The sequence below is a fragment of the Perca flavescens genome, chromosome 6 (assembly GCF_004354835.1).
Source record: "Perca flavescens isolate YP-PL-M2 chromosome 6, PFLA_1.0, whole genome shotgun sequence".
Taxonomy (NCBI): Eukaryota; Metazoa; Chordata; class Actinopteri; order Perciformes; family Percidae; genus Perca; species Perca flavescens.
In genome coordinates this window covers 2,880,706-2,896,036 of record NC_041336.1, presented here as the reverse complement: position 1 = coordinate 2,896,036, position 15,331 = coordinate 2,880,706, and the positions used below count along the sequence as shown (strand labels likewise).

Genomic DNA, 15,331 nt, shown 5'->3' with positions numbered 1-15,331 from the left:
CGTGACCTAGATTCAGAAGACTACCTGATCTCAGGTCAGTTGTGTAGCCTATGTGAATGTTGGGGCTGTGACAAAGGTTCAGATTTTGAGATGCTTACGTAAGCAACTAGCTTTGTTGAGATTCGCCCATTTTCAGCAGCAGTTTCAAAATATGAGATTTTCATAGTAAAGGGGTGTCAATGGGATTTTGAGCTTCTATGTATGTCCTATTTACCCACCGAACTATGACAGAGTAAAATCGGTTTTGCATTCTATCACCCCTTTAATATGTCATTCCTGTTCCTGTGTTCTGTTGTCGTCTCTGAAATTGGAAACAGGAACTCTCAAACACTTTATCTCAAATCAAATTCATATATTTATTTACATACAAGACAAAGTACTTGTTTACATAAAGAAAATTATGAAAAAAAGTATTATTGATGCAACACTAAAACTAAAAGGTAGATACACTAAACACTGGAAGAAAGAGCTGCACACACACACACACACGCACACGCACACGCACACACACACACACACACACACACAAACAAAACCAGAGAAACTCACCGAAACAAGAGAACACCAGTGAATTAAAAATATACACAGATACATAATAATATACACGGTAAGAAATGACAGGTGAAATCACAGGTGTAATTTGCCTGGGGGGGTTACAACCAAATAAGCTGAGCTTTTTCTGAAAGTTTTTGTTGCTTTTTTCAAATTTAAAATTTAAAATAAAATAAAAAAAACATGATCTGCCATCATGGTGCGGTTTGTCTTCAGCCTGTTCTGGCTACAGCGCTGTAGATGATGGAGTCCTCCACCTCCTCTGACGGTCTGAAAATTAATAAATATCAAACAGAAGAAGAGTAATCGGACAGAGGAAGAGATAAAACTTAATGTGTTTTAGCATCAAAACTCTGCGTCCTCCACTACTTCAGTGAAATGTGAATGCCCGAGGTGTCATGAATCCAGCATCCTGAGCCTGTTTTGCCTATGTTTTGTTTGCTCTAACCTGGAGTTCTTTTTTCTGAGTTTCCCTGAACACATCCCGGCTGATTCACCTGCTTACACCTGCTGCTGTCTGCACACCTGGTCCTGCTTACCATCCACTGCACCATCTAAGCCGTGACCAGACAACCATTCCCTGCCTGATCGTTAGCGTAAACAGTATGTTGTTGCTCTCGTATCAAGCTCCTAGTTTTGCCAAGTCTTTTGCTGTTTTTGCTCCTTTTTGCCTGTCGCTAATCAGCTGCCTGTTCCTCTGCCTACAGTTCCTCACCTGGATTGTCACTCTCACCTGCCCCGCTGTCAACTTCACTGCAGTGCATTTGGATCAGCACAAAACCCTGCCACCTTCCAGCCCCACTCCGTGCCGACCGACTGGACCAAACCATTTCCACGTTCTATTCCAAATACATACTCACCTTGTACAACTACTTACCTTGTCCTGGTCTGCGTTTGGGTTCCTGGACTAATCCTGACAGAACGATCCGGCCAAGATGAACCCAGCGGATCTGGACTCCGTACGACATGCCATTTCCCAGCAAGGAAACATGATTGGACAACACAGTTTGGCACTACAGGAGGTAACGACTGCTATTCGAGATCTAACCACTAGTTTTACCACGGTCCACTCTCAGCTCAGTACTCCTGCAGTTCCTTCACCACCTGTTTCTCCGCCCTCGCCTGCCGTCTCAGAGGCTGTGTCGCTCCGAGAGCCCAAAGTTCCAACGCCGGATAAGTATGATGGGGATTTGGGAGGATGTCGTTCTTTTCTCATGCAATGTGACTTGGTTTTTGACTTGCAGCCCTACTCCTATGCTTCTGATAAAGCTAAGATTGCCTTTGTAATCGAACTGCTGCGGGGAAAGGCTCTGGAGTGGGCATCTGCCCTATGGGAACGACAGGACTTCTGCTTGGCTTCATACCACGCCTTCTCCGCCGAGATGAGGAAACTCTTTGAACACCCCGTCCGAGGTAAGGACGCATCTAAACGGTTGTGCTCTCTGCACCAAGGTTCACGCAGCGTAGCCGAATATGTCATTGACTTCAGAACATTGACAGTGGAGAGTGGGTGGAATGAGGAATCACTACAGGCTGTGTTTCATCAGGGATTATCCGAACAGATAAAAGATGAACTAATCTCTTATCTTGAGCCCGGTGACTTGGACAAGTTGGTGGCTTTGTCTATTTGCGTTGATAACAGGTGCCGAGAGAGAAGGAGGGAGAGACGTGAGAGGTTTTCTAACCATTCTCCGCGTCATCAATCGGAGTTGGGGAGCCGAGCTACCTTCCAGGGGATTAAGGAGGAACGGCGGCCATCTGATTCCAAACCCATGCAGGTGGGACCTCACGGATTGTCTGTAGAGGAGCGCCAGCATAGACGTGAGTCAAACAGCTGTTTTTACTGTGGTAACAGGAACCATTACATCTCCTCATGCCCACAGAAGCCGTTAAACTCCCAGGCTCACTAAGAGTGGGCAGGATTCTTAGCGAGCCAATCTCAGTTTTCCAACAGTCCTGTAAGACCTCCAGTTCCTGTCCCACTCATGAACTCTAATCATTCTGTTGAGATTAATGCTTTGATAGATTCAGGGGCGGATGACAGCTTCATGGACGCCAATCTGGTGGAACAGCTGGGGCTCTCCAAGGAATGTCTCCCGGAGGCCATTGAAGCTACCACACTTAACGGCGACTTATTGGCATGGATAACTAAGAGAACCGGACCTGTTAACATGCTGATTTCTGGAAATCATTCTGAGGTCATATCCTTTTTCATCCTGCATTCTCCTCACGCTCCCCTGGTTTTGGGTTACCCCTGGCTCCAAGAACACAATCCCACTATTGATTGGGCCACTGGCAAGGTAACCAACTGGAGTATTAAGTGTCATGCAGACTGCCCCCACACCGACCTTACAATTGTGCTATCAATCTTATACCTGGAGCAACCTACCCTAAGGGCCGCCTCCACAGTATATCTAAACCAAACGTGAAGCCATGGAAAGCTACATCAAGGATTCTCTTGCTGCTGGCATCATTTGTCCCTCCTCTTCAACCCTGGGAGCTGGGTTCTTCTTCATAAGTAAGAAAGACGGCTCCCTGCGGCCTTGTATTGACTACCGTGGGCTTAATGACATTACTATCAAGAACAAGCACCCTCTGCCCTTGATGAACTCTGCTTTTGACTCCCTGCAGGGCGCGACCATTTTCACTAAGCTGGACTTACGCAATGCTTACCACTTGGTCCGAATTAAAGAGGGTGACGAATGGCTGACGGAATTCAATACTCCTATGGGCCACTTTGAGTATCTGGTCATGCCGTTTGGACTCACTAATACCCCGGCAGTTTTCCAGAGTATGGTTAATGACGTTCTGAGAGACATGATCGGTCGTTTTGTGTTTGTGTACTTGGATGACATTCTTGTGTTTTCCGAAGATCTGCCTAACCATGTCCTGCATGTCAAACAGGTTCTGCAGCGGTTATTGGAGAACCGACTGTTCGTTAAGGCTGAGAAATGTGATTTTCACGCCCACACCACCTCCTTCCTTGGTTACATCATCTCCGAGGGTCAGTTGAAGATGGCCCTTGAGAAGGTTAAGGCGGTACTCAATTGGCCTCAACCCGAGTCCAGGTTGCAACTCCAGAGATTTCTGGGGTTTGCAAATTTCTACAGACAGTTCATCCGCGAATACAGCCGAGTGGCCGCTCCGCTCACTGCCCTGACTTCTAGTTCCAGATCTTTCTGTTGGAATCCGGCAGCTAACGAGGCTTTCCTGGCTCTGAAGAAGCGCTTCACTGATGCACCTATCCTCTCTCACCCAGATACATCTCGTCAGTTCGTTGTGGAAGTGGATGCTTCTGATGTGGGAGTCGGTGCCATTCTCTCTCAGCGGAGCTCCAGTGACAATAAACTTCATCCTTGTACCTTTTTCTCTCGTCTCCTCTCTCCAGCTGAAATAAACTACGATGTGGGGAACCGGGAATTGCTCGCTGTGAAACTCGCCTTGGAAGAGTGGCGCCACTGGCTTGAGGGGGCTGAACACCCGTTTGTGGTTTGAACCGACCACAAAAACCTTGCGTATGTGCAATCTGCCAGACGTCTGAACTCACATCAGGCCAGGTGGGCCTTGTTTTTTGGACGCTTCAATTTTTCTCTCACCTTTCGACCAGGCTCACGGAATGGCAAGGCGGACGCTCTTTCCCGTATGTTTTCCAAGGCGGTGAAAGATGCATCGTGAGTGCTGTCACCTGGAGGATCGAGGAGGAGGTTATGACAGCCCTTCGGACTCAGCCTGGGCCTGGTAATGGTCCGCCAGGTCGTCTGTTTGTGCCTGACTCTGTCCGTTCTGCTGTGCTTCAGTGGGCCCACGCCAGCAAGATGGCTTGTCACCCCGGTGTGGCTAGGACTATGGCCTTGCTCCGCAGACGGTTTTTGTGGCCTGCCATGGGAGACCAGACTCTGAGTTTTGTTGCTGTATGCCGGTGTGTGCTCAAAATAAGGGAACCAATCGACCCAGCTCTGGACTTCTGCATCCTCTGCCCATTCCTCACTGACCATGGTCGCATCTGGCTCTGGATTTCCTGTCCGGGTTGCCCTTATCTGAGGGGAACACAGTTGTCCTGACGGTAGTGGACAGATTCAGTAAGTTCGCTCACTTTCTGCCCCTTCCCAAGCCAACATCCTGATCAAGGAAGTGTTTAGGAAACACCGTCTACCTGGTGACATTGTTTCGGATCGTGGCCCGCAGTTCACTTCAGCCGTTTGGAAAGCTTTCTGCCTAGCCATTGGAGCAACTGTCAGTCTCACATCTGGATTCCATCCCCAGTTTAATGGTCAAGCTGAGAGGGCCAAGCAGAAGATGGAGTCCACGCTTCGCTGCCTCGTCTCTTCTAATCCCACCACCTGGTCCTCTCAGCTACCATGGGCTGAGTACGCCCATAACACTCTCCCGACCACTGCCACTGGGATGTCCCCCTTTCAGTGTCTGTACGGATATCAACCGCCCCTGTTTCCATCACAGGAGAAGGATCTCTCAGTTCCCTCAGTCCAAGCTCACATTCGCCGTTGCCATCGGACCTGGCATCCTGCCAGGAGGAACCTTCTTATGGCCTCTGACTGTTACCAGCATCAAGCCAATCGTCACTGTGTCCTGGCTCCTGCCTACGCAGTTGGGGATAAGGTCTGGTTGGCCTCACGGAATCTGCCCCTGCAGACTGAATTTAAGAAACTGTCCCCTAAGTTTATTGGTCCGTTTGTGGTGGAACAGATCATAAACCCAGCTGTGGTCCGTCTGAAATAGCCCAAGACCCTCAGAGTCTATGGACTCTATAGACTCCTGGACTCTATGTTCTCATGTTTGTGTGTCTGAGTGACTGATATGAACAACAATCTCTGAATCTGGTCCAGTATTAAACTGTTAGATTACATTACATTACATCAGTTAGAGTCCACTAAAAGTTCTGTTGTTGCCGCTGACAGACTCAGATTATTATTCTCAGTGTCTGACAACATTATGGAAAGGATCCCTACAGAGATAGACCTTTTAGTTAAAGAGTAAGATCCTTTTAGTTTAACATGAAACAGCCCCAAAATCACCATCACCAAACTCCACCAGACTCCATGTAAATAATCTCCATGTAATGTGGACAAGAACTAAATAAAACTATCAAAGGCCATCTTGGTTCATCTTTCCACTGTTCCAACAATTACCACTCTGGTTTGGTTGAAATAAACCCTTAATTCACCCATTTACATGTGGAGATATGCTGGCTCTATACATGCTAAAAGTCCTGATTATTTACATGGAGTCTGTCAGCAGCAACAACAGAACTTTTAGTGGACTCTAAAAGTTTACTGGACCCAATTCAAAGAGTTTTGTTCACATCCGTCAGTTAGAAACCACTGCAGGGGAAAATAGGGTTCATGTTGAAAATACCAAAGTCTGAAGGTATGAACAGGGCCATGTTTAGCAGCCTCCAGTACCTGGTCTGCTTCTTGTGTTTGAACTGGACCGAGGCGTAGCTGACTTCCTCCACAGCGCTGCTGGGTCCCTGCTGCTCAGCAGGGGCAGGAAGTCGTTGCTGTAGATGTTCTCAGAGTTCTGAAAACCACAGACAGAAAGAGATGACGAAAGACAGACTCATCATATCCTTCGCCTGCAAACTAAAATAAAGGTGATCAGCCTCCGCTCACCTGTTGTTCCTCGTCCTGTCCCACGGCTGTCTGATCCCGACCTGCTGCTCTCTTCCTGCAAACACAACACCATGGTCACAATAACACAACACCATGCTCACAATAACAAACACTGTAATTTACGTGGGGGAATGGGGGGTTAAAACCACCCCTATAATAAAAACAGGGCTTTTTCTGAAGTTTTTTTTATGTTTTTGTTGCTTTTTTCTGATTTTTTTTTATTTTTAATTTAATATTTAAAGTTAAGTTTATCTGCCATCATGGTGTGGTTTGTCTTCAGCCTGTTTTGGCTACAGAGCTGTAGATGGTGGAGTCTTCCACCTCCTCCACCGGTCTTAAAATGAATGGCTGACATGTATTCATACACACATTATTCAGAGAGGAGAGAGAGAAAGGGGAGCACACACACACACAAACACACACACACAGACACACTGTTGGGGACCAAGAAGCTGGTTAAACAGTGATTTGGCTCAGATTGAGTTGACAGACACAGGGACAAGACAAAGGACACTACATGTGAATCCCAAAGCCAGTTTCACCAAACTCCTACAAGCCGCCACTTAGCAAGATGGAGAAACACAAACACAGGACGGCAAGGCAGACTGGTGGTGAGACAAAGAACTGCTTCACACCTGTGACCAGGTTGCAGTTCTCCCAAAATGCACCATCCGTCAAAGGAAGGATAAAAAAAGTTTGTTTCTTTGACAACCCACTGAAAAGGCACTAGTCCGGACTTGCTAGCCAGCCACAATAACAAACACAACCTGGTATAAACGGAGATATAGTTTTAACTGACAAACAACGCACACAGTAAGAGGCTTACACAGTTCTGGGCAGATATTAGAACTAGTGCGTTTTGTTTTGTTATTAATGAGCAAAGGGTTCGCTACCATTGTTGCCATAATGTGATCTGATTTAATCATGTACTGGTCCATATGTGATTATTAATCTGCTGTGAATGTATAAATTGATCAATTATACCTTTGATTTATGTGGTGTTAAGTAGCTTGGTATAACTGTAATCGCTACCTGACTCCTTTCTGGAGTTTAGTTACTGATTAGAATTAAAATCACTGTTAGTTTGATAGATGTTCTCCTCAGCAAAACCAAAAGTCTCAGTCTGAACAACCAGTGGCTGAGGGAACTGGGATTATTGATAACCAGATCAAAGGACTTCTCTTTCTCCTCTTACCCTTACTACTACAAACCAGCGAGCTCGAGCTAACGCAGAGGCTAGTTTCACACCTACAGAGCTAACACAGGAACTAGCTAACACGTGATTGTTCAGCAACCCCATTCTTCAGCCCCTGCCCGTGCACCCAGCACCACTGCCGCCCTCTTGAGGCTAAATAGTTTGTGCAGCTCACAGGAGTAGCCATTTTGGGAGTTTGTTTTCGTGTTAGAACTACATCTGACACCGCCCCCTTCTTTTTCACTCACCCCTCTCACACACACACACACAGACACAGACGTGTCAGCCCATGCTGCTTTGTTTTTGGTTGTGATATTGTGGTATATAAGTTTATTATTGAAGGATTATTGATTTACTGATAATTGTGACATTAATACATCTTATTATTTTAATTTGTGAATCTTACCTGTTGTAATAATTGCTGGTCAATCAGGTGTGCTTGATTCACCCCTTCCTTTAGTCCTTTTTAAAGGATTACCACAGAAATGAGACTGTTCCACAGTTTGATTATTGGTCCCTGACTTAGGGTGGTGCCCGTTTTGATTGTTTGTCGATTTGATAAAGTTGTGCAAATTCATAACTTTATTAATATTGATAAAACATCTTTGATTTTGCCAATGATCAAATTTACCCTGTTAAAATAACAACACAAAAATGATCACGAACGAAAATTTGATCACGACATAAAGTGACAAAAAGGCGTCAAAGTGACAAAAAGGTGGCAACACAACACCACGACCACAATAACAAACAACCTGTATAGAAGATATATAAACTGTATAACGAAGACAAAGAGACCGAGACAGATTCATTAAAATACCTTTTGATGATGTAGACAACCAGAACAACAGCAAAGAGAACCAGCAGGACCCCGACCACCAGACCAGCGATCAGAGGCAGACCTCCTCCTGCAGAACACATCAGACATTATCAGGAAACAATGGACCAATCAGAGATCATCTCCCATTCCCTCTAAAAGCCACGAGCGTTTGTACCTTGGAGCATTGCTTTATGATGGAGGATTTGCACCATAATATTTTTATTTGTAATCTTCTGTGTTAAGAGTTGTGTTTTAACAAGCATGGTGTCATTGTGCACAACCATTGTCCAGGAGACTTTCTATGTCTGTTTATGTAAACAGTCATGGATATATTTTATGTAATCTAATATGCGCAGAGTCTCCAACCTCAACCACGCCACCCACTAAGGAAATATTCTCGGGAGTTTCTGATGAAATGGGACGATCCAAACAGAGTGGACATGCATATGGATCCGCTCCTTATTCAAGATGTTAATGCGGAGATCGCATGGATGGGATGGTAAAAACTCAGCTAAAATGAGGAGACGAGGGAAAAGAGGAGGCGTCCGTATGAGATTAAAACATCAGAAACTGCTGTTTATGTTCTGGTTCCTGTTATTTTGATAGTCTGTTTTCTGTCTTGTCATGTCTAGTTTTACTTTCTGTGTTTTCCCACCTTTGTTGATTGTCCTGCCCTGGCCTGATGTGTTTCACCTGTTGTATCACCTGTCCTTCATTTGTTCATTACCTCATGTATTTAAACTCTGTGTTCCCGTTGTCTTGTTGGATTGTTTTGCATCCGTGCCCTGTTACCTTTGTGTCTGTTTGTACCTTTATCCTGTCAAGTGTTTTTTTGGAATCTTCCCTTAGTTCTTTTGTGAGTTTTTCTTTGTGAATATTTCCCGTGTTTTTCCAGTCCCTGTACTGCCACTTTTTGTTACCATTAAAACCCTTTGAGCTCAAACCTTCTGCCTGCCCTTCCTCTGCATTTGGGTCCTATTGTCCCCCACCAGTGCAACAATGGTCACGTTATTGAATCTATTGAGTCGTGGACAGGACACGATAATGTTGTTTTTTGCGTGTGTTGATCACGAATTTTAAAGCAATGCTGCATTGTTGTACTGGTGGCTAAAAGCGGAAACTGATAACTATGGTGGGGGGGCTCTGGACACCCTGCAGTTTGCAAATAGGGCGAGGATGGGAGTAGAAGATGCCTAAATCACTTTACTTAACTTTCTGTATAAGCACCTGGAAGATCCTGGCACTCATGCCAGACTTTAATTTATGGATTTTTTCGTCAACTTTTAATACTACCCAACCAAATATTTTAGCTTGGAAACTACGTACCTATTTTAGTATAGATGTAAATTTTGTCGGCTGGATTGTAGATTTTTTTAACATGTAGATCTCAGAGGGTTAGGGTTAATGGGTCTCTGTCAGGACAGCGCTCCTCTCCCATTGGCTCTCCTCAGGGCTGTGTCCTGTCCCCGTTGCTGTACATTCTTTACACCAATGACTGTAGAAGCCAGCATGAGAACAGGCCCATTCTGAAGTTTGCTGATGACACAGTCATCATTAAAGATGAATCTGAGCATGGGCCAGTGGTGGATGAGTTTGTCCAATGGTGTGATGAGGCCTTTCTCCAATTAAACACCACAAAAACCAAGGATATGGTCATTGATTTTAGGAAAGTATCCTTCCCACCATTTAAGACTTTCATTAAGGGAAAGGGAACTGAGTTTGTTGAACAGTACAAGTACTATAAGAACCGTCATCGATAAAAACTTGAAGTTTGATGTGAATTGTGATGCAGTCTGTAAGAAGGGACAGCAACGTTTGTACTTCCTTAGGAAGTTAAACAATTTTAATGTAGATACGAAAATTATGTCCTTATTTTATCTTTTGTCTTTTATTGAATCAGTTTTACTTTTGCCATGATTGCTTGGTACGGTAACCTGAACATCAGGGACAAAAACCACCTCAGCCATATTGTAAAGGTGGCTGGTAAGGTGACAGGTTTCCCACAGTCCCTCTTGATGGTTATCTTTGACCAGCAAGTACTTCGCAAGGCCCGGTCTAGCCTTGAGATTGTTCCAGTGGTTATAAATTGTGTTGTGTGTATTACATACAGGAAACCTTTTTTATACTCATGTCTTTGTATTGTTGCCTTGTCTATTTGTATTTTGCTTGAATGTGTTTCTTTTGTATCTTTCGCTCCTGACTGCGGATCAAGTTTCCCATTTGGAATAATGAAGTAACTGAACTGACTACACACTATAGCTTTAAAGTGGTTTGACTGTTTTAGATTCAGTTTGTAGTTTCTATAGACAGACTTGTTGAGTTTGGATCTGGTCTGAAAATGTTTTCAGATAAAAACTGATCAAACTAACCTTCCTCCACGTGCAGGCTGTACGGCTCTGAGAGGGTGCGCTTCTTCTTCTTCAAACCACAGGTGTAATTCCCAGAATCCTTTGCAGTCAGATAGCTGAGATGGAGGGTGGGGCCAGACTCTGAGAGGGCGGAGCCATCTCTGAACCAGCTGACCTCCAGCTGGTGGATACTGCAGGTTGCAGCAAAACAGTTCAGCGTGACTTCTTCTCCTCTTTTAAACTCTCCGTCATCTCTGGAGCTTCTTATCTTCATTTTAACACCATCTGAAATACATTTACAGTGTTAGTTTTTAATACATTATATTAGATTATGACTTGTTGGAACTGATGATCCCTGTTCCTCATGTTGTTACAGACCAAGATCACTATACAACTAAAGGTAAAGACAGCCCTACATCTTTTAGGCCGACTTTACTGTCTTTTAGATTCTGTTCCAGAGCTAGAACAATACATTGGTATCAAAGTAAACTAGACAACCTAAGGAACCCATGCTGTGCTAGCTTGGTGGAAAGGAAGATAAATATTGATCCAAACTTAAGCTAAAGTTTGGAGAGGGAAAAACTGGCATGGCCTTTTTCAAAGATGTCCTTTAACCTCTGACCTCCAGATATCTGAATGAAAATGGGTTCTGTACATACCCACGAGTCTCCCCTTTACAGACACGCACACTTTATGATAATCCCATTCAGTATAAGGATCTTACACCCGGTGCATTGCAGCACAAACCCTGACGTCTTTGTTAGTTTAAGACCGACCCAGTTGTCAGTTTTCCATCCAGCACCCACGTCGTTTAAATAGCAAATGCAGCTGCTCCCATCTGTGGCCCATGGGTGTGATGGTCTTACAGGGAGGTGTGTTCAGGTGCATTCTAGGCGTGCTGGTCTTACAGGGAGGTGTGTTCAGGTGCATTCTGGGCGTGCTGGTCTTACAGGGAGGTGTGTTCAGGTGCATTCTGGGCGTGCTGGTCTTACAGGGAGGTGTGTTCAGGTGCATTCTGGGTGTGCTGGTCTTACAGGGAGGTGCGTTCAGGTGCATTCTGGGCGTGCTGGTCTTACAGGGAGGTGCGTTCAGGTGCATTCTGGGAGTGCTGGTCTTACAGGGAGGTGTTCAGGTGCATTCTGGGTCTGGTCTTACAGGGAGGTGCGTTCAGGTGCATTCTTCTGGTCTTACAGGGATGCGTTCAGGTGCATTCTGGGCGTGCTGGTCTTACAGGGAGGTGCGTTCAGGTGCATTCTGGGCGTGCTGGTCTTACAGGGAGGTAAGTTCAGGTGCATTCTGGGGTGCCTGGTCAGGTTCAGGTGCATTCTGGGAGTGCTGGTCTTACAGGGAGGTGCGTTCAGGTGCATTCTGGGCGTGCTGGTCTTACAGGGAGGTGCGTTCAGGTGCATTCTGGGCGTGCTGGTCTTACAGGGAGGTGCGTTCAGGTGCATTCTGGGCGTGCTGGTCTTTTTGCGTTCAGGTGCATTCTAAAATGCAGCCTGGTCCTGAGGGAGGTGTGTTCAGGTGCATTCTGTGTGCTGGTCTTACAGGGATGTGCGTTCAGGTGCATTCTGGGTGTGCTGGTCTTACAGGGAGGTGTGTTTGCATTCTGGGGTGTGGTCCAGGGAAGGTGCATTCACTGGTCTTAAAGGTGTGTTCAGGTGCATTCTACAGTCTGGTCTTACAGGGAGGTGTGTTCAGGTGCATTCTGGGCGTGCTGGTCTTACAGGGAGGTGTGTTCCTCCAGGCTCTTTACAGCTCAGATCGTTAAAATAGCTCCAGGTATTGTTGCCTAATTTAATTTGGGTGCGTTTAGGGTGTGTCCAAATCCACTGGAAAAAATACAGTCTAATACAAAAAAAAGGGTCTGTGTGCCGGGTGCCTGGTCCTAAAGGGTTGTTCTTAGTGTCTTCATTAATCAGAGGTGTGTTTTGGGCGTAACATGCAATCAACCAATCAGAGATCATCTTCCATTCATCAACCAATCAGAGATCATATTCCATTCATCAACCAATCAGAGATCATCTCCCATTCCCTTTAAAAGCCAGGCGCGTTTGGACCTTGGAGCATTGCTGTTATGATGGAGGATTTACACCCTAATATTTTATATTGGTAATCTTCTGCATGTGTGTGTGTGTGTGTGTGTGTGTGTGTGTGTGTGTGTGTGTGTGTGTGTGTGTGTGTGTGCTGTCCCTGTGTGTAACAAGCATAGTGTGCGCGCTGCTATCTTCAAGAATGCCTGTAAAGAATCTTGTGGATTCAATAAATCCAATTAGGATAAAAATCTCCCTACATTTATTCAGCAGTAATATTGTAAAATCAGATAAAAACCAGATGAGATTTATGACGAAGATACTCAATGGGAGGAGGAAAGATTACAGATGTGTGTGTGTGTGTATGTGTGTGTCCATGTCTATGTGTGTGTGTCTGTCTGTGCATGTGTGTGTGTGCGTGCGTGTGTGTGTGTGTGTGTGTGTGTGTGTGTGTGTGTGTGTGTGTGTGTAGGTGTTTCCTAATTTGTGTGCCTGTGTGTGTGCATTTTTGTGTGTGCGTGCATGTGTGTGTGTGTGTGTGTGTGCATATGTGTGTTTATGTGTCTGTGTGTAGCTGTTTCCTAATTTGGTTCTAACAGAGTCTCTTCCTGTTCCAGATGTAAAATGCTGACTCTCACTCCTGATTGGCCAGTCCAATGTGCTTTGTCATCATTAGCTTCCATTCTGAAGCGAAAGGTTGCCTTGTCTTCCTCCTGTAGATCTGAGATCTGTAAAGTGCAGTCTCCCTTCTTGTCTCCCAGGTATCTGTAACGAGGGTTGTTGTTGTTTGATTCGCTGTCGTACACAGACGGAGTCTTTCCCCGACAGAATTTATGGTTCTTGCACCAGATGACTCTGATGATCTCAACAGACTCCAGTGGTGTGAAGGAGCAGGGGAGGGTGATGGTCGATCCTTTTATACCACAAACAGGATCTGGATAGTTCACTCTTTGACCCAGAGCTCCTGACAAACACAAGAAGAAGAAGAAGAAGAAGAAGAAGAAGAAGAAGAAGATGATTGTAGTAAATGAATATCAGAATCCAGTGTCTCTGATTCTCTTCTTCTTTATAAACTGATGTCTGATTGTAAAAACAAACATTTCTCACCTGTGATGTCATCTCCTATTAGACTGGATTTATATTTGAGGGATTTAGAGAAACAACCCTGAAAATCTCACCATGACAACGGCAACTCTCACGTGGGGGTGTGTGTGTGTGTGTGTGTGTGTGTGTGTGTGTGTGTGTGTGTGTGGCAACTCTTAAGTGTTCTTGTACCAAATAAAGAATCTTAATACCTAAATTATGATCCGATAACATAAAACAATAACAAGACTCTGAGCCCATTGTGCAGTAAATGATCAGTAGTAGAACACAGTAGAGTACTTCCTCCATCACTGGTTACTTTGATCTCTTTTATCTCACTGATCTCACTTCCCTTCATGTGTCTTTTTCTCAACATGTGTTATTATAATCAGCTTCAGTCTGCATGTTTCTGCACCAACAGGACCAGAGATGTCTTCAGCTTCTTTATTCTGAACCAGAACATTAACTAAAGTTAAACTGGACCAGAGATGTCTTCAGCTTCTTTATTCTGAACCAGAACATTAACTAAAGTTAAACTGGACCAGAGATGTCTTCAGCTTCTTTATTCTGAACCAGAACATTAACTAAAGTTAAACTGGACCAGAGATGTCTTCAGCTTCTTTATTCTGAACCAGAACATTAACTAAAGTTAAATTGGACCAGAGATGTCTTCAGCTTCTTTATTCTGAACCAGAACATTAACTAAAGTTAAACTGGACCAGAGATGTCTTCAGCTTCTTTATTCTGAACCAGAACATTAACTAAAGTTAAACTGGTAGAACAGAGCCCAGAAACACCACTCTGAGACAGGCCACGTTACAATAAAGGTCAGTTTGAATGGAACTTTTGTGTGTGTGTGTGTGTGTGTGTGTGTGTGTGTGTGTGTGTGTGTGTGTGTGTGTGTGTGTGTGTGTGTGTGTGTGTCTTTGTGTGTGTGCTAATGCTAAACAGGATGGTGGCTTCAATTTGACACACGACCTTGGCAAACACGCCACACACACTTACGTCCATGCATCACACCATGAACTACATGCACACACACTACTATTTCTACACACACATCACATTAATCATCACACACACAGACGGGGCAACACACGCATGCACACACACACGCAGCACACAATGAAACACATGCACACAAACACACACACACACATGCATGCACAGACACACAGAATTGAAGCCAGCCATCCTTTTTAGCATCATCTTAAAAACTACAAATATGAACTCATTATATTCCACATCTCTCAAAGCATTCTGGGTATTCTTCACCTTTTCTAAACCATTCATACTAATTAAATCCATTCCCACTTTTCCAACTCTTCTCACTACTTCACCTTCTTCTTCCACAATCCAAGCGTCAGCCTTTCACCACAGAGTAAAGGATCTGAAGACTTGTCCTGAACACTGACTGGGTCCATGTTGGGACTCTGATCTTACCTGTCAGGACCACCATGACGGCCCAGAAGAATCTTTTTGTCCCAAACTGCCATCCTGCTGAACAGTCTCTTCAGGTTGGGACCCTGACAGAAGAGTGAGCCGAGCACTAACTGACTGAACGGAGAGACAAGAAATGTTTTTAACTACTTTCTGACTTCCTTTTTATCTTTCTGTTCCGAGAACTCTTTTTCTCACCCAACTTTTTTCATTCTTTTATCGTTACTTCC

The 15,331-nt window shown here is 44.7% G+C and overlaps 1 protein-coding gene across 1 annotated transcript; it reads right to left on the bottom strand.

Moving 5' to 3' along the window:
- Positions 1 to 478: 478 nt before the first annotated feature.
- On the bottom strand, positions 479 to 15,120 carry LOC114557659 (B-cell receptor CD22). The gene is made up of 6 exons (XM_028581252.1): positions 15,105 to 15,120; positions 13,176 to 13,542; positions 10,567 to 10,805; positions 8,198 to 8,285; positions 6,183 to 6,237; positions 479 to 822 (listed from the first exon to the last, which is right to left on the bottom strand). Exons 1-6 carry the CDS (start codon positions 15,118 to 15,120, stop codon positions 715 to 717), a joined length of 873 nt encoding a protein of 290 aa, XP_028437053.1. The 3' UTR covers positions 479 to 714.
- Positions 15,121 to 15,331: the final 211 nt, after the last annotated feature.